The sequence below is a fragment of the Marmota marmota genome, unplaced genomic scaffold (genome assembly GCF_001458135.2).
Source record: "Marmota marmota marmota unplaced genomic scaffold, marMar, whole genome shotgun sequence".
Lineage (NCBI taxonomy): Eukaryota > Metazoa > Chordata > Mammalia > Rodentia > Sciuridae > Marmota > Marmota marmota.
The window spans coordinates 3891356-3911095 of record NW_026000164.1 but is presented as its reverse complement, the minus strand read 5'-3'; the positions used below and the strand labels follow the sequence as shown (position 1 = coordinate 3911095).

The window sequence follows — 19740 nt, the reverse complement described above, 5'->3', positions numbered from 1 at the left end:
CTTGGTGCTGGTTAGGTTTTATTTTAACAGGATGTTTTCTGTTCATTTATTTTTCAAAATATCAGTTATATCAATATTAGAAGTGTAAACAGGTACAAAATATACAGTACATAGAAACATTTTTCTTAACTAGTCTATTCCTAATAAAATGCAGGACAGAGTGAATGAATGGATGCCATGGCCTCTCCTTGCAAAGAGAGGCAGGAACCCTTTTGGGCAAGAGGACCAAAGGCTGCTTCAAAAACCAGGAATGGATATGTGTGTGGTGGGGATAGCACTATGGTGGACAAGAAATCTGGGCCCATTTCTAATTCCACTTTGAAGACTTTTGAGGTGGGACTGAGCAAGCCATTCACATGTTACCAGCCTCCCAGGTTGCCTCCTGAGCAGCCCTAGTGTGTGAATGAGCGCACACACCAAAGAGGCCAGGTTCTCGAGGGCTGCGGAGCCAGATACTCCTCTGAGGCCTAAGGATCTGACTCACTGGGTGTGGGACAAGTCTTTTCAGAGGGAAGAACCCAAAACCTTTTCTCCCTTAAACTAAGGCTTCAGGAGGAACTGTGTCCCAGCTGTGGCTCTTCCTGGCTCCTGGCACACATTGTGTACTCAATGGCGAGAGGCTGAGATATGCCCCCTTTGAGCCCTTTTCATCTCCTCATTTCTATAAAGAAACAAGTACCTGTCCTGCTGCTTCCCAAAGTCAGGTATGATCAAGTGAGATGTGATGTGCAAGTACTCTGGAAATGAGACACTATAGGAGGGGCAGCACACCAGAAGCATCTGGGGTCTGGGCCGCTGGCTCCAGGCCTGGCTCTGCATAACCAGATGTGAGGGCTCCACGCTCAGCCTTGGCTCTTCACCTCCTCCAGACCTGACAGCTCCACATGGCTCTCCTTGATGGGGCCCAGGAGTCCCTGGGGGATGTTGTCAAGTGCTCTAGGACAGTACTGCAGATGGCATGGTGCAGAATAGGGAAAAGCCAGGCCAGTGCTTAGGGGCCTTCCAAGAGAGGCAGGCAAGCTGACCACTGCCTTGACTCTCCTGGTCTGGTCCTTCCTGCTGAGTGGAAGCTGGGGTTCCAGGTCCTGTACCCTTCTTTGCCCAGGCCCAGGAGTCCAAGGCTCAGACCTGCTGCCCAGTCAGACTAGTGACTCAACTCCCACAGACTGTGCTGTCTGGAGACCCATCCCTAGAAGTCCTGGGGCCAGGGGTATCCAGGGCCCTCCTCACCTCCAGGACCCCACCCAAAACCCTCCCAGCACTGCCATCAGACTCAGGAGACATGGCGGACACACACCCTGAAAAACAAAAGTGCACGACAAGATCTCAACTGATGCTGCTACTGTTTTCCAGCTTTTTCCTCAAGAATTAAAAAAGAAACAAGAACAAAAACCGGGTTTGCAGTTAAATTACTTGAAATTCTACTACGGTATGCAGTTTCACCATCAGAATCCTACTGTGTCTAGAGGTGGAGCATTCCTCTTGTTCCAGTGATCAGTTCAGCAATGTGGGAATTTGGTTCTGCCAGTCTCCCTTTCTGCCTCTAGGCTTTCAACGCCACCCTGCTGTCTGCACTCAGGACTTTGTACATTTTAGCCCACGGGGGCTATGGTAGTGGGGGTGTTCACAGGTCGCCACCATCAGTGGGTCCTAGGACGCTTAGGCCACAAGTCCAGTCGGTCACGAGGTCTGTGGAAGCCAAGGGTCCTTTGGCTGCGGGGCTCTTGAAGGGGTCGGGGGGCCCGGTGGGCAGGGGCGGGAGCGGCTGCCCACGGGCCGGTGCTTTGGCCCCCGCGGCGTGGTTGCGCTGGTGCTTGCGGAGGTGGTCCTTGCGGATGAAGCTCTTGCCGCAGACGGTGCAGGTGAAGGGCCGCACGCCTGTGTGCGTTCGGTAGTGGTCGATGAGCTTGGAGCGCTCTGTGAAGCGCTTCTCGCACTCGGTGCAGGGGAAGGGCCGCTCGCCCGTGTGCAGCATGCGGTGGCGGATGAGGTGCGCGGGGCGCGTGAAGCAGCGGCCGCACTCCCCGCACCGCAGGGCGCTGCCGTCCCGCGCGCTGCCGCCCCCTGAGGTGGCCGTGCCCGCACCCGTGCCGGTGCTGGTGGCCGTGCCCGCGCCATCTGGCAGGCCGCAGCTGCGCTGGTGCGCGCTCAGGCTCACCTGCAGCTGGAAGCTCTTCCCGCAGGTGGCGCAGGTGAAGGGCCGGCCTCCCGGGGGCGCTGCAGGGTGCTTCTTCAGGCCGGGTTTGTGGCCGAAGCCTTTCGTCCGGCCAGGGTATTTACAGGGCTCGTTGAAGGGTCTCGGGGCCTGGCTAGGATCCAGGACGGCCTCTCCATTGTCTGGGGAGGAGAAAGGCAGCCCCTCTGGCACGGTCCTTGGGTTCAGGCCCACCGGAGGTTTACACCGGAAATTCCAGCCCCACCGAACCCCACCGAAGAGCCAGTCCCCGGCAGGGGTCTCCTCCTGGGCCACTGCAGGGCTGAGCTCTCCCATGTCCCTCTCAGGCCTGGCCGGCTCGCGCAGCCCCAACACGGGGTCCTGGCCAGGGAAGGAACTACCCTGGCTTTCCCAGGCTCCTTCTTGGACAGGACTAGGGAAAAACCTTGTGGCTTGGCCTGGTGCAAATAGAGTCCCATGGGCCTCCAAGTCGGTAGGATGCACAGGTGTGGCCACCACCTCCTCCTCTTGGACTTCTGTTTTGATTACAATTTTTACATCTGCTGAGAAAGACAGAAAGGCACATATCATCTTGGCCCTTACTCTTGAGGAATTAAGGATCTGATGCTTTCATTTAGAAGCACAGCAGCTATTTAGTCCTTGGGACGCTACTCTGGGCCCTCCTGGCCAAGCCTCAGGACCAGACTCTGCAGAGCACTCCACCATGGTGGTGAGGCTGTCCCATGACCCAGAGGAAACTGTGTCCCAGTGCCTTTGCTACAGCAAGGCAACCCCCAGATCTGCCCCCCAGCTTTTGTTTTCATTTTGGCTGTTAAGGCTAATCATGAACTTTCCTAAGAAAAGGAATTCTGACCAAAGGAGGCTACTGCCCAAGGGGCAAAGGCATAGGCATAGGTTTAGATAAATCTGAGATTGGGCTCTGCTTGTACCAGCTGTGGACATCAGGCATGTGTCCAACCAGCAGCTCCTCTGTGAATGTCAGATGTCAGGGGATTAAGCAAGATAACACGTCCAAGAAGCAGTCACCCAGTTAATGATGAGAATATTAGAGAATGAGTAGAGAATGAGTAGGAATGTATATAAAGGTACTGTAATTTCACATCCCAAGGTTTTATACCAGGGATCTTGGCTTTTAACATATTTTGGTGGGTGCTAAGATGACAGAAATTATAACTTGAGGTAGCATAACAGAAGAAAAAAACGAATACATAAGTTTGGTAAGTGATGCTCCCAATTCTGGCCTTCAGACACCTGTCTTTGGAAGGGCCAATACCTAAGAAGTAAGTGGTTTTAGCTTTGTTTTGTTTGCTTCTATGCCAAAGGAGCCATGTGAGTCTGGAGAGGAGGTCTGTCCTTCAAGAAATCAGAACATTAGAATAGACTGCTTAACACCACATGAAAGAGAATGGTCTAAAACATGGATACTGCCAGGAAAGACTGCTCAAGCCTAAACATTTGGAGGAGATAAAAAACAGAATTCAGAAATAAAATAATCATGAGATCACAGACACCCAAAGGTCAGGGTACCTCACCAATAAAAACAGGGCTCCCAGTGGAGGCATTCGCCTCCTCTCTCGCCACCCCCATACCTTCTGTGGAGGCGGCTGTGTTGAGCTTCAGTGTCCCGTCTGAGCATGCCGATGAAGGGTGGTGGGGAGGGAGATCTGCTTGCCAGGAAGTGGGTGGGATAGTGGTTGGAAAGTTGGAATGGACGCCTGCAATGAAGAGACCAGAGCCATGGTCAGGGGCAGAAAGAGTGCGGGGAGCAGAAGAAAACTGTGGAGGGGAGGGCAGCTAAACCCCAAGAGCCCCACAAGGACTTTTCTGAATGATCATGACAACCCAGCCTCTCTGATGTCAGAGCATGGGGAAGCTCAGATGTCACTGAGAAGGAGCCCTTTTCCAACAAGAGGCAGCTGTTGATGTCACTGCCTGAGGCTGGGGACAGGAAAAGCAGGCATGTGTTGGTCTAGATAATCTGCTAGGCCAGAAGAACACTCAGGAACAGTGTCACCAACTCCCAGAGGGCCTGTGAGATATGCTTCAGTCCAGACCCTTCCTCAAGGAAAGCAAACTTCTATACTAGTCAGACCAGATGTTCTGAGAGACCATAGCTCCCCACAGCCTCTCAGGAACCTCCCCCAGTTCTTGCCCTCAGTTTCTACAACTCATTCCTGTGTCTACTGCTCTGTCTTAGCCACTCACCTGAGGTAGCGTCTGTGGAGATGTCTCCTGTCCCAGAGTCCAGTTGGCTGAGGCCCCAGGGCTCCTCCCCAATATCTGGCTGCCCGGATGCCCAGGCCTCCACACCCAGTGCCTGTGGCTCCTGCAGCTGGAGCTCGCCCTCCTGCTTGATCTGCATCAGAAGGTCAGGGGCAGGAACAGGGGGCCCCGAGCCTAGGAAAGGGAGAGTGTGTGAGTCCCTTGGCCCTGAGCTCATAAATATGCAGCCAAGGAATGGACACATTGGCCTTACACAGGTTCAACAGCAAAGAGTCTGATGGGAAGGAAGGCAATAGCAAGTAGGGACTTTGGGCTGAAGCTAGTCCATGAGGAAGTCTGAGCTGCTCTAGGAAGTCCTGCTTTCACTTAAAACACAGGAGTGACGGATAAAACTGAACCTCAAATTCCTCTTCTCCCCAACTTTAACCCTCATATACATGGTTAAGTGACTCAAAAGAAAGAGTTCAGATGTATGAGTAAGAGTTCAGTCAAGAGTTGCTGTAGAAGACAAATGACCCCACAGCGTTGCTTTCATAGGACACAGGCCTTAGGGGCTGGGCTTTCATGTCCATGTGGTGCTGGCTGACCTGCTGCAGGCAGCCAGGATCTATAAGGCTCTGTCCTAAGTGAGATGGGGCCTAAGAAAACTCTAACCACTAAAGGGAGTTACCAGGAAGCTGCCCACCTGTCCAGGGGTGTGCGAGGGAAGTGACCCGTAAGACACTGGAGTTCAGCATCTACACAGAATTCATACTACCCACACAGTGCAGGTGCCCTATGTTGAGAAGCTCACTGAAAAGGTGCTGAGAAACCGAGGAGAACCCAGCACAGGCAAGAGCAAACCTGCCCCATGGGATTACCCCAACAACTCAGACTACAGGGTTCCCCTACACACTAAAACTAGAGGAAAAATTAAAACTTACAGACCAGAATAGGAGCCAAACAGTCATGGGAGTCACTGGCAGACTTTGCTCTTAAGAACCATAAAAAAAAGGATAGGTTGAATGATACAGTAACATAAGTATGTCTAAAATATTCAAAGAAATAAAAGAAGGAGCAGAATCTCCAAGGTAAGGAGAGTAAATTATTTTTAAACAGGTAGATTTGAAAAAGAGTGAAATAAATTCTATAAATGACAAAAGCAGTTGTGGAAATTAGAAACTCAATAAATGGCTTAGCAGTCTGAACACAGCTGAAGAGAAAATCCATGAATTGGAAAAATGGATCTGGGGACATAACCTAGAGCAAAGCACTGGAGATAAAGAAATAGAAAATACGAAAGAGAAGTTAAGAGCCATGAAGGATAGAATAAGAAGTTCTAATAACCGGTGGTAGAAATTCCCGAAGTAGAGAACAAAGAAAGGGGCAAATGGAAGTAGGTAAAGAAAGAATGGCTGAGAATTTTCCAAACTTGAAGGCATTATGAACCCATAGTTTAAAGGGTTCATAAAACTATGGGTTCCAAGGTAGAAAATAAACACAAATAAATAAACAGACAACATTCAAGTGAAATGAAATAACAGCAAAAACAAAGAAAAAAATCTTAAAAAGTACTAATGAGAAAACAATAACATTCAGCCTGAAAGCAGATTTACTACAATAATCAGGACATCAGAGATAATGGAATATCTTCAAAAAGCTGAGAAAGCCATGCAAGGTGGTGCTTGCCTGTAATTTCAGCAACTTGGGAGGCTGAGGCAGGATCACAAGTTCAAATACTGTCTCAGCAATTTAGTGAGACCGAGTCTCAAAATAAAAACGCTGGCTTAGTGGTAAAGTGCCTTTGGGTTAAAAAAAAAAAAGAAAAAAAGAAAAAGCTGAGAGGAAAATATCTGTTAACTCCTTTTATGAAGCTATTATAATTTTGATTATACAAACTAATGTATATGAAAAAATGTATAAAATAATCTCATTTATGAACACATATGAAAGATTCTAAATTAAAGAATTACAAATCAAATCCCATAATGTATTTTCAAAATAGAAAAAGAGATAACACTTTATGAGCAAATCAGGTTTATCAAGGATAAGATGAGACTAGAAAATATGGTAATATAATTCACAAAGTTAACAGTAATGGCAAAGACAATATGATCATCTTAACAGATGTAAAAGCAGCATCAAGTCTTCTTTCTGGCATATGGCTGGCTAGATGTGCAGAGAAACAGAGAAACTCCTTCCAGACTGGGACAGCTAAAAATAAAAATGCTGGGTAGAGTATAAAAATAAGAAAAAGGAAAAAAGAAATCAAAGTATGGATGACTTACAAATAAAGTAAGGAAAACAAACAGAGGCCAGAAACTAAGAAAGCCCCAGTTTCTACAGTAAGTTAGTTTTTTTTTTTTTTTTTTAATTGGTTGTTCAAAACATTACAAAGTTGGACATCCAGCTCCTGCCCAGGTCTGAGTGGCATGCTCCCATTAGAGAAGGAGTGTGGCAGGTCTAGGGTCAGGTGTGTGTGTGGGGGGCAGCTGGCTGGAGACACCCCACCACCCAACTGGCAACATTCCCAGCAGACTAAACTTACAACCCAAGCCCAAACTGCCACTCAGGGCACTGCCTGCCCTGTCCTTGGCTCCAAGCTGTGTGTGGGGAAGCATACTCCTGGCAGTGGCGCTCAGACCTCAGCATGGCAATAGAGCTGAAAATATAAAGAGAGGTTATAGAGGCAAAGATGAAAACCTCACGAATAAAAGATTGGAGAGAAAGGGGCAAGACAATATTCAAAGAGAGAACATTGCTAATTTCCTTGAACAAGTCCACACGTAAAGGTACTGCAGTGAAACTGCCAATTCTCAAAGACAAAGCCTTATTAAAAGCAGGCAGAGAAAAAAGGCAGATTACCTGCAAGATCAACAGCTAACTTCTGCAAAGCGACAGTCTCACAAGGCTAAGAGAAAATAATAGACCAGAATTCTGTCTTTCAAACAGGGATAGAATAAAGATTTTTTCAGACAGAAATAGACCCATATATAAGTACACTTAAACTGAAAGTTCATTACCAACATACCCACAAAAAATAACTCCCCACAAAGAAAAATTCTAAAGCTTCCTCTAAAAAAGGCAGCAAGGATCCACACACACAAGCTACCATGACCAGGGAAAAGATTTGGAGCAGCAGGGTCCCACGGGACAGGCAACTGGCAGAGGGGCTCAGTAGCTGCATTGTAAAATCTTGAGGAAACAGATGGAAGGATTCACCCCAATATGTCCAAAATGCTATTTCAACATACAATCAATACAAAATAAGATACCTTATATAGTTTTATACACACATCCTTCATATACATCTTTTTTTTTTTTTTTTTTGCACATAGTTTTCTAAATCTGGTCTACATTTTGTCCTTACAGCCCATTTCAAGTGCTCAATAGTTACCTGTAGCTGGTGGCTATAATTTTGGACAGTTAAAGGGCAAAGACTATCAGTCTGTAAATAAACAAAAAAAACACAGAAATATGCTGTTTACCAGAAAACTCACACCTGTAACAGAAGGATGCAGAAAGCAATATCACAGAATACAAGATAAACTAAACCAGAATTAACAACACAAAGTGATGTAGCTACATATCTTAGAAGAAATTGACTTTAAGAATACATAATAAAGCAAAACTAAAAGAACTCTGGAGCGGAATGGACAGATTGCCCTCACGGTGGGGGATTTTGATACATATTTTTCATAATTGGTAAATATCGCCAACTAAAGGTCATAGAACAACTAAACAACACTTGGCAAACCTGATCAAATGGACACAAGTAGAAACCAAATACAGGGAGCATACATGCTTCTCAAGCACATAGTGAGGAAGCAAAAAGAACACTCCAGGTTATAAAACAAATCTCAGCAAATTTTAAAAGATGAATATTTTACACACTGTCTTTTTTAATGATAATACAATTAAGTTAGAAGTCTTCAACTCCTCATATTTACTAAAATTTAAAACAAACAAACAAGCATTGCTTTCTAAATAATCCAAGGGTCTAAGGAAAAATCACAATGACAATTAGAAGATAACTGGACCCAGTGAGAAGAATATTATCTATCCAGACACATGGGCTGCAGGCACCATGGCACAGAGGACTTCTACAGCTTTGTGTGCGCTTAATAAGAGCTGCAAATTAATAGGCTAAACAGTTACTGCAAGGTGTTAGGAAAGAAATAACACCACCAACAAAATCCTTTAAAAAGTAGAAGACAATGACAAATATCAGAGTATAAATTACTAAAAGGGAAAATAAGGACAGAATACTGAGAGCATGAAGTTGGTCCAGTGAAGAGGAAATTAGACCAGTTCATCTCCAGCAAGCACATCAGGAAGAAAGGAGACAGCATCAGGAACCAAATGGAGAATGGAAAAGGGGAGGCAGTTTGGATGCAGCAGAGGTTAGAAAGGCAACAAGGCATTACAAATGTCATTCCAAGTAATCAGAAAATCCAAGAAACAAATTCCTAGAAAAATTACAACTTTCCAAAATAACCAGTGAAAAAGTAGAAACCCTAAATAGTCTAATAACTAAAATAAATTAAATGGATAGTCAAAATTTCCCCTACAAAGAAAACTGGAGGCTCAGGTGACTTTATTGGGATTTTCTACTAAATTTTCAAGGGTAGAAAATTCCAACATTACACAAACTCTCTGAAAATAAAAACAGAGGGCCTACATCAGAGCTTATATCTTTAATACCCAAATAATGCAGACAGTCTGAAAAAGGAAAATTATGAGCTTACTTCACTCATGAACAAAGATTCAAAAGTCCTAAGCAAAATGATCATAACAAGTCTGGAAATGTATATAAAGGTCATGATTATGTTAGGTTTACTCCAGGATTACAACATTGGCTTAACATTAGGAAATAATATAATTGACCTTATTAGAGTGTTAAGGAGAAAAATTATATAATCATCTCAATAAACACCAAGAAGAAAATAAAAAGCATTCTACAAATTCCAGTCACTGGGGGTTGGAAAGATGGTGAAATGAGACAGACATCATTACCCTAAGTACATATATAAAAACACCAATGGTGTGACTCTACTTTATGTTCAACCAGAGACATGAAAAATTGTGCTCTATTTGTGTAATATGAATTGAATTGCATTCTGCTGTCATATATAACAAATTAGAATAAATAAGTTAAAAAAAAATTACAGTCACTCCTGTTGGAAATACCTAGCAAGTCAGAAATGGGGGAGACTTCTTCAGCCTGATAAAGGGGATTTGTAAATGAGACATTTAGTAAATGTTATTCTCACTGTGAAAAATTAAAAATTATTCTCTATAAAATCATGAATCCATAGGACACCTGTTATCATCACTTCTACTTAAGGATTTCCTGGGATTTCTCTGCCCAATAAAATAAGACAAAAATAAACCATAAAGATTTGAAATAAAAAAAAAAATAGTCTTATTTCTCAAAGATGATATGATTAACTTTTCAGAAAATCTGAAAACCATTAGATAATTATTAGAAAAGTTATTAGTGCTAATGAGAGTTTTAGCAAGGTTCCTGTATAGAAATATCAATAAATAATACAACTGCCTTTTTATATACTATTAGGATTTTGAGGGAGCTGACCAATTACTATTTTCTTTCCTGTTGTGGCTCTTAAAATGAGAAAACAAATGAGGAAGGCCAGTGAAGTTAAGCTATTTTTATTAGTGATAATTTAGGATGTAGTTTTTATCTGTGCAGAAGGAATTCTTCATGCTGACCCTAAAACCAGAAGTAACCTGGGCCAGCATAGAGCCTGTCCCTTGCAAAGCAGCAGAGGGCACCTATCCCTGGGGGCAGCAAGCAATTGGACTGAGGAAGGGCAGGGGGATGGAGGTGGCACCTTGATTAAGCTGCAGCTGCAGGGAATGGTGTTCCCTGCCCCCAAGTAAAAACAAGACTCCACCGACCACAGAGACTGAACAACAAACAAACAAACAAAAAACAACTTAGGAATATAACTGACAAAAAAATGTGCAGACCTCATTGGGAGAAAATGATCTATTTTTATTTTTTGCAGTGTGGGGGATTGAACCAAGGGCTGAAGGCATGATATGCAAGCATTCTACCACTGAGCTACACCCTCAACCTACTTTTTGGGAGAAAATTATAAACCTTTGTTGAGACATCACAGAAATGGAGGGACTGAGGATAGTCAAGGATGATACGACTCAGTAGAGTGAAAGGTCAATTTTCTCCCAAATGTTTTGTAGATTGAAGTCAACTCCAACCATAACCCGAACTGCATTTTTCATGGTGCTTGATGAGGTAACTTGAAAGTTTCTCTAAATAGCAAAGGAAAAATGAGAACAAAGGGCTAGTGATAAAGAACCAGGGCTCTCCCTCAGATCACCACAAAATCCATTCCTAGCGGATTAAGAACTTGCACATGAAAGGCAAGAATAGAAAACCTCTGGTAGGAAATGAGACGTGTATTATGACCTCTTTCTTGGTTGGGCAGTATTCTTAACTGGAGAAGACATACAAAGGATGAACCATAAAGCAAAAGACTAGAAGATCCAAGAACACGGAAGTGAAAAGCATCTGCACTTTAAAATATACCACAGGCTGGTGCTGCGTGCTCGCCTAGCATGCAGCCCTGGGTTCCATCCCCAGCAACACGAGGAAGCATAAACAGAGAACCTACCATCAACACCACAACTGACAGCAAGATTCATATCCAGAATATGTAAAGAAGTCTTACGAATTTAAACAACTTTAAAGAAAAGTGGACAAAAGACATTTCACAAGAAAATAAATAGCGGATATAATGCTGAAGCTTCCTAATTTTGAAAATGCAAATTTAAATCACAATTTTTCGACTATTTCAACTTCTACCAGATGGGCAGAAATGGAAATGGCATTTCAAAGCCAGTGAGAATAAGATATGGTAGGAATCCCCAGGCCATGCTGGGGAGGGTGCTGACTGGTATCCCCACTTCAGAAACACTTCGTCATTACCAGATGATGGTGAGCACACCACCTCTCCTACAACCCCGGCACTCCTGGGTCTACACCCATGTCTGTGTATCTAGGGACTTTTATATACGCACAAGAATTTTCACAACAGCATTGTCTTGAAGTAAAAGAAAGAAAGAACACAAACACCCACCAACAGTAGAAGGAACAAATGTGTTATAGTCATAAAACAGAAAACTATGAAGTGGTGAAAGTCATGAAAATGAATGAACTACAACTGCACTACGCCAACACAGACACTCAGGCGCATGATGTCAGGTGGGAAAAGCAAACTCAAGAACATGCGCGATAAGACTCCATTCATAAATAGTTCAACAGGCAAAAACTAAACAATGTTACTTAGGAATATGTACAGAGGAAATAAAAATGTAAAGAAGGCAAACGGCTGATGAGCTCTGTTTCTGAATTTACTATTAATCTGCAAGAGGAAGGCAGGGACTGTGGTCGGGGAGGCATGATGGGCTCTGAAGGTTCTGGCCGGGCTCTTTGTGTGCTGGATACTGGGAACTGTGTTGACTAGCACTCCACCCATTATGTGAGTTTTATTTACTATTATGTATAATACAGAGTAACAAAAAAACCTAGGCACTATTTAAAAAGAGGGGAAAAAAATCTAGCATTTGGCACAATATAACATTTATTCATAATAAAAACTGTTGGCTAGCCACAAACACAAGGACATGCCTTTAAACTAAGAGAATCTTCAAATGTCTATGGAAAAAAATCAAATTTAATGTGGAAACTCTAGAAATATATGTCATCCATAGATGAGGATGCTATCATTCTACTATTCTTCAATGTCCTAGCCAGACTGTTACACAAACAACAACAACAACAAAAAAAACAAAATCAAAATCAGAGATGACAGGTGCGCTACTGTGGAGGATGTAATTGTATATGTAACAAATCCAAGAGCCTCTAAATAGATATTTCTCTCTGCCTAACGAGAGAACACATTTTCTTTCACTAAACCCAAGCCAATAGCATACCTGACCCAGTAACAACCATAAAACATGTAATCAATTCTACAAATCTGACTTAGGAGAGAAACTGTAACTATCAGGAGAAATTGTAAAACCTTATTCAACCACACAGAGAAATCTTTGGTAAGTGTTCCCATGAAGAGCAAGGCTCAATATTTTTTTAAAAAATATTTTTATTAGTTGTTAATGGACCTTATTTTATTTACTTACTTATATGTGGTGCTAAGATTCAAACCCATGCTAGACAAGCGCTCTACCATTGAGCCACAACCCTAGCCCAAAGCTCAAAATTTTAATGGTAGCAATTCCCTAACATTAAATTGTAAATGCAATTCCAACAGGATTTTCTTGAGAACTTGATGTGAATATTCTGAAATTCATACAGAAGAGAAAAGATCTAAGAATAGCCAAGAAAAACCTTGAAGAATAAGCAGGGAATGCTTGGTTTGCTAGATTGTGAGGAATATTATGAAGCTGAGAGAGTGTCCTAGAGAGGGACCGACAGAAACCACAGAGCCCAGGAACAGCCTCAAGCACACATGAAACCCTGGCTCAAGACAGAAGCTGTGCTACAAACCAATGGAGAAAGACACATGGCAAACTGCTGGAAAAGCCGACATCTTTGTGGGGAAAACATGTAAATTTTCCCTTGTAGCCTATACAAATATTAATTCTAGAATGGATTGAAGAATTAAATTTGGAAAGCAAGACTTTAAAAGTTTTATAAGAAAATATAACAGAACACCTTTCTGACTTTGGATGAGGAAGGCAAGGATAGCCACAAAGAAAAAGCACAGGTCATAAAGGAACAGACTGGCAGGTATGCCTACCAAAAATCAACACGTCCGCAGAAGAACTGCAGAGCTCAAAGATCTGCCAGATTAGGGGCAGATGAATGTAATGCACATAGTGGATGAGGATCAGCACCTAGAACACAAACAAGGATGTCCAGAATCAATACAAAAGTGAAAAAGGACTGGGTAGAAAATACAGAAAAAAAACAATTCACAGAAGAAACCACATCACCTTATGAAGAGGATGCCTGACTTCATTATCAGTCGGGAAAATACAAATTAAACCAAGAAACCACTGTGCCTCCATCCAACTGATAAAAAATGATGTAAAGTGGGCAAAGATGTGAGAAAACAGGTGCTTCATAGCTGCTCAAAAAGAATCTGTGGTGACCATCAGGAAAGCGGCGTGGCAATGGCAGAGGGGAGGACAGTGTGCCTGAGCACTCCTGGGCTCATCCCTAGCACTAAAAACAAAAACCAAGAATCATTCTCAGCTTGTGGGCCATAGGAACAATTGGCCTAGGTTTCACCCATGAGCCACAGTTTGCCAATCTCTGGCCTAGTGAGGTAATGCCAGGGATTGCTGGGCAATGCTGGGTGCTCACTTGACATTGCTGGTTGGGAGAATCAGGTGAGACCAGTAGCAGGCTTGCGGACAGGTACCTGGGTGCAGATGCACAACAGGCAGGCAGATTTCCCCAGAACTGTGCTTCTGCCAGATGGGTACAGTGAACAGAGGAGGAACAGAGAGTTGAGGCTGTACGAAGGAGACCACTGCAGATGGCCACAGAGGGAAGGGAGGATGGGCCAGGATGGCGAGAAGGTGGGAGGGTTCAGGGCTCACAGCTTCCTGAGGTTAAGGGCCCGGGGCACTCAGGCTCTAGAGAGAGAGAACTGGAAAGATGGAAGGCAGGGGGTGGTTAGAAGGGGTGCTGTAACTGTCATCGACAGTCAAAGGTCGGCCATGTGGGGCAGAGAAGAGCCGGGGACCCTCCATGTGGATGCTGCCATCGCCAAGAGTAAAGGCAGAAAGAGTGACAAGGTGGAAAGGGGGATCCCCAGAGATCTGAGAGACCTGAGCACCTGGGGCAGGGTTTACAGAGCAGGGAAGGGAAGCCAGCAGAGGGGCAAAACTGAGGAGCAGGATACCTCCTCCTGCAAGCCCTGTGTCAGAGGGACATGGGGAAGAGGACAAGAGAACTGCAGAGAAGCAAGAACAGGCAGGAACACTCAGGATCCAGCAGGACGTGCTAAGCACTGTGGAGGAATTCATAGAAGACAAAGAAAAAGGGACATGAAGCCTGACAGAGGCAGGGACAGGCCAGATGAGGGTGGGGGACAGTAGGGGTCCTCCCTAGTGCTTGCACTGAAGGGCCACATGGGACTCCTATCAGACAATGGGAGTCTGAGTGCTGAAGGGGTTTTGATGGCTACTGGGGTCCCTCCGGGCTCTCATTCGCTCTTAATTAACGATGGTGTGGGAGCTTGGGAAGGCCCTGCAAGTGTTACAGAGAAAATAAAACCAGCCACATGAACCCCCCCCCCACCCAGATGTGGAAGCTGGAGGCTGCCTGTGACCTGTAGTTGTTCCATGTGGATAGTGCTCTGCTCCTGGTCACCTTTCTATACTTCAACCATCAGCACAGTCCTCAGCACCTAGAAGACTTTCAAAATACATTGCTAAACTAAACCACTGAGTGCATTAGCAGAAGCTGGTCACAAGGTCAGTTCTGTATGTGCTTTTGCCTTTGATAAAATGAAAATCTAACTGAGATGAAGCAACAAACACATAAGACACAAATAGTGCACATGAGTTGGCCACAGGAAGACAGATTCTGAGTCACACAGTGTTGAAGGAAGGGAACCGTGGGACAGTCAAGGTAGGAAGCAGGGATGGAACAGAGATAGGGTCTTCCTGGCCAGAGAACCCAGCAAGGTCTTCCCCTCAGGAATGTGGTTTTTCTCATGTGTCCCCTGTCCTTTTCTGAACTTTCAAATATGCTGACTGGCTCCAGGGAAATCTGAGACACTGATATCTAGCATTCACATTCACCTTAAATAAATTCATGAATTTTATAACATTGGACCACACAGCTTGCCAACAGGATTCCGTTGTCCAGCTGGGAATAGACTTAAAGGCAGCCAGTGGATGTTGCAAAGCTCTGGATGAATTCTGTGTTCAACAGATTCTTCCTTTCTCTGCCCAAATCCTCTACTCTCTTCTCATCATTCCATGTGGCTGGCTGGCTGGCTGGTCTGCCCGTTTCCATGTGGAAGGCACTAGCTTCCAGAGTGCCAGCTGAGTAGGTTAGAGGTTATAGATCGACTACAGAAGGCAGACTTCACACACCCATCTCATGTTTCTCCAGTCTCTCTGGAAACAAGCAATTCGCATCCCTAGCCCGCTACTTTTCTGCTTTCATCCAATCACCTGGTTTCTCCCTGGCCTTCTCCCTGGCCTTCTCCCACCCTTCACCTGGACTGGGGTCCACAGGAACGTCTGGAACCTTGGGGCCAGCACGACGCCAGGTGCAGGGCTCCTTGCCTTGTTCAATCTGGGAGAGGACTTCAGGCTTGGAGATGGCATAGTCTGAGGAAAGACAGGAAGGTTAGCTTTGGCCATGTTCCCATCAGAGCAAGGGAAAGGCAGCTGGAAAATCAAGAAAGGTCTGGAAATTAAATGTCTGGGTTGGTACAGAGCAATAGTTCTCAAAGGTGGGCAACTTTGCTAGAAAGCTTGATCATCTTGTATAGTCTAGGAGAGGTGCTGCTGGCATCTGCTGGGCACAGGGCAGGGCTGGTTTGAACATGTGACAGCACAAAGGACAGCCCCAGCCAACAAAGAGTTACCTGGCCCTGTGTCAGCAGTGCTGGGCATAAAGCCTCCACAGGAGCCAACAGCTCAGGTCTGCACTCTAGAGCGCAACAGCACGCCTGTGCCCATTCCCTTCCTCACCAAGGACACCTCATCGCCCTTTATTCTGAGGTCATAGAGAGCTCATCTTGAGCTGGAAATGGGCCCAGGAGGCAGAATCCAGGCCCTTCCCAGGCAGTGACCCTTAAGTCTGGGACAGCAAGGCTTTGGGCAGGGGAAAATGCTTGCTGTAGGAAGCAAGATCTGTCCTATTCTCCATGGACCCTGAAGAATTATCACATAAAGGGCAAAAGCTCTGCAAGAGAAGGTAAAGCAAGTCCTTCTTCAATATGTGGTCAATTAGAGACTGGACCTTAGAGCAGAGGAGTTCCTGCAATCTACATCTCAGCAGTTACCTCCACAGTCTAGGCCCTGTTAGGAAAGGGACCTTCATCTTCCTCACTCTGCCACTCTACCAGGCAGAAGGGGGAGTCTGACTATCACTAGCATCATCTTTAGGAGGAGGAAGACAACTCCCTTGCTCAAAGTATCTAGGGGTTTACATGTCACTGAGATGAAAACAACCAGCAGAAAGAGATTGGGGACTTATAAAATCCACTCGACAGAGAAGGGAGTGCCAGGCCTTACCCAGGGAGACCAGTGTCTCATAGTTGCCCCTCATCACATGCTTGTAGAGCTCCTTCTGCCAGTCCTCCAGTTTGCCCCACTCCTGCTCGGAAAAATACACGGCCACATCATCAAAGGTCACGGGCACCTGGAACCACAAGTGTCACACTCGCTCACCCACACACTTACAGGCACAGCCCCGAGGGCTCCCAACTCCAGGGCACCCAAAGGCTACCTTGGGGACCTCCCCCTTGCTGCCAGGGGGCAGCCGAAGGATCCAGAAGTTCCTGTTGCGCAGCAGGTTCTCCACGTTCTCCAGCCGCCGCTGCAGCAGCCCGTACTCCTGCAGCAGGGTCCCCAGCACTGCCCACTTGCCCTCCAGCTGGTTGCCGAACTCCACGGCCGTCTTCTCACAATCAGCCAGCTTCTTCTCAGCCATCCCTGTTCGACCTTCTAGGGAAAGCAAGCGGGCAGCCTGTGATTCGATCTTCCTCTCCATGGCCTGAATTGTAGCTGCCATTGTCCATGGAGAAATCTTTCAAAAGAGAAACCAGCGTCACTCATTGCATTCACTGTATCTATGACCCCACCTCCCTAGGCATGGGAGGCAGGCTGAGAGCAGGGAGCCCATGTTTGTGGGAAGTGGGAATCTCCTGTCTCATGTGCCAGATCTCAACCTGGAGATCACCTCCTTTGGGAATCTCAGATCTGGCCCGTGGCTGTGGTGCCTTGCTTCCAGCCCTTAGAGCACATGGCAGAATCCCATCTTGAGGCTCACCACCCTATCTGGCCATTTCCTGCAGGGCTGACACCATGAGGCCTTGGAGGAGCACTGCAGCTTTTCACAGCACAGTGCTCGACACACAGCAGGCGCTCAGTGTGATTTTGCAAAGTAAACAGTGACTTAGCATTGCTGGGGTGTTTTAGTGGAGAAATGGTAAACTGCAGATTTACTAGAGCCCAGCCTGCACTCCCGGCACCCACAGGAACTGTACTGCCAATGACCCAGCAAAAAAACCCCAGCTGTTCCACTGAAACCACACAAACAAGAGTGTTGCTCAATTCTTTTTTTTAAAGCACCTCCTGTCCCCTTTTAACAAGACAGAAAAATCTAATGGCCAATTCCCCTTTCTCCAAGACAATCTGATCTTGTCCCTCACTCCATGCAAGCTAGGATTACCATTACTGCAACTTCATTAAGCTAGTTGGATTTTTTTCACACTACCTGAGCCTCCTGAGATTCTCTTTCCCTCCTGGCTCCTACCTTTCCCAATGTAAAACTGATAGTCTCAAGACCTTTTTGTAGCTGTAAGAAATGAGTGACATGCCCTTGAGTCTGGTGAGGAAGGTAGACACCGAGCAGAATATAGAAGATGGCAGAAGATAGAACACACGGCTCTATTAGAGACTGGACCTTAGTCATACTTTTAAATGTGCAGCAAAAATCAAAAGATATGGAGCTTCCCTGTCAATGGAAATGGCCACACAGAGGCTTGACCGACTAGCAGATGGGGACCATGAAAGAAGCACACATTTGTGGACTATCTGCCCACTACAGTCTGAGGCAGGGAGGAGTCATGTTATGGAGGCTTTCTCTGGTGACAGTAGATGGATGGATGACTTTCTGGAAAAGCATTCCTAAGCAAAATGTTGGCAACTACTTGCAAAATAAAGTGACTTCTAGGAACCATATGTGGATTAATTTGGAGTGTGTTCTTGAGAATCAGAACATGGAAGGACACCTCAGAAAAAGGGACAAAAGGAAAGTGCTACAGGAGGCAAAAAAAAAAAACAAAAAAAACCCTGCCCAGATGTTACTTAAAAAAAAAAAAAAAGTTCTCTGGCTGTCTGAAAAGATGGACTCTGAGCCTCACTAAGGTAGGACTTCAGCTGGTCTCGGAGGTGGAGTATGGATGGGCAAAGGGATGTTTGACAGGGAAAGACTGCCATGGGAGAGGCCCTGCTCTCAAGGAGTGTGTGGTGCAGTCCTGCTGGTGCTTTGGGGGTTGGCTGGGCTCTGAGCTTGGTAATCCTCCCTTCACCTCCAACTCCTCCTTGGGATTAACCTTGCCATATATCCTTGCCCCTCACTACCTGCTCTCCGTCCCCTGAAATCCCATTATGTTCTAAATGCACTGTTAGAATCTTCCTGTTGCATGAAAAGGGCACCTGTGCAAACTCCAACATCATTAAGAAGACATTCCTCTTTGATAGTTGAACAATGGTGCAGTCTTCTTATCATTTTCATGTGGCTTGGGAGGTGGGAACTGTGCTCTGTTGAAGTCCACAGCCTCACTAGTGGGAGTGTGAAGTAGCTCTGCTGCCTTAGCTACCAGCAGGGAAACCCAAACTCCACTTAAGATGAGCTGCTGGTCTAAGCAGCAGCCAAATCCCTCAGCGGTTCCCACCCACATGACAAAGTCCAGGCCTTTCAACCCCTTCCAATTCTCTGCAGCCTCCTATTAAAGTCATCTCTTCCAAGATCATGGACTCTTTCTGTTCCTGGGGTCTGTCTCTCTGTGCCTTTGCCGGAGCCTCCTCCCTTCCTGGAAAGCTCCCTGGGTCTAGCTCAGTCTAATGAAACACTAGCCTCACGCAAAAGCCCAGTTCAAATCACAGAAGAGCAAAATACTGGGCCAGGATGGTCGCTGCTTCTGCTCCTGCATTCCCACGGTATGCTTCCACCTGGACACTGCGCTCCCCCTTTTCTGTTCTGCACGATCCTTACGGTGTACCTGTCTGCTTCCCCAGCACACACCAAGTCCTTGAACACAGAGCCACTGTCTCCCCACACTTTTTAGCTGTGTGATCATGGGCAAGTTAACTTCTCTGGGCCTCCGGTTTTTCTTTTGTACGGCAGAGATAATAACAGTACCTATCCCATAGGTCTGCAGTGAGGACAAAATAATGCCTAAACAGGGCTAGGTGCAGTGCCTGGCTCGACAAACACAGCAGCCCTCCCGCGCCGCCCGGGGCGAGCTGGGCACGTAGTGGGTGCTCAGTGTCTGCGGAATCGACGCCGGACACCTCCCAGGTGCCACCAGGCCGCTGGGGGGAGCTGGGGGAGGGAAGCTTGGGCCGAGCGCTAGGCAGAGAAAGAAGCCCGGGCGGGG

The 19740-nt window shown here is 45.8% G+C and overlaps 1 protein-coding gene across 6 annotated transcripts; it reads right to left on the bottom strand.

Moving 5' to 3' along the window:
• Positions 1–19697, bottom strand: Znf746 (zinc finger protein 746). 6 transcript variants are annotated; one of them, XM_015493716.2, is made up of 6 exons: positions 16863–19694; positions 16649–16775; positions 15578–15736; positions 4382–4573; positions 3766–3891; positions 1–2715 (listed from the first exon to the last, which is right to left on the bottom strand). In XM_015493716.2, the coding sequence occupies exons 1-6, from the start codon at positions 17145–17147 to the stop codon at positions 1625–1627; spliced, it is 1980 nt and encodes a 659-aa protein (XP_015349202.1). In that variant the 5' UTR covers positions 17148–19694; the 3' UTR covers positions 1–1624. The 6 variants fall into 6 exon arrangements, with proteins under 6 accessions (XP_015349202.1, XP_015349201.1, XP_015349204.1 ...); XM_015493715.2 differs by having other exon boundaries at positions 1–2718; positions 16863–19693; XM_015493718.2 differs by having other exon boundaries at positions 1–2718; positions 16649–16730; positions 16863–19691.
• Positions 19698–19740: the final 43 nt, after the last annotated feature.

What these genes read in the sequence shown, in the direction of transcription:
- Znf746 (XM_015493715.2), bottom strand. Translation starts at nt 17,147, where the DNA reads ATGGCAGCTACAATTCAGGCCATGGAGAGGAAGATCGAATCACAGGCT. An exon ending in TGAGACACTGGTCTCCCTGG is followed by an intron (nt 15,737 to 16,648) that starts GTAAGGCCTGGC and finishes GTCTTTCCTCAG; the next exon opens with ACTATGCCATCTCCAAGCCT. An exon ending in CACAGCCGCCTCCACAGAAG is followed by an intron (nt 2,719 to 3,765) that starts GTATGGGGGTGG and finishes TGTCTTTCTCAG; the next exon opens with CAGATGTAAAAATTGTAATC.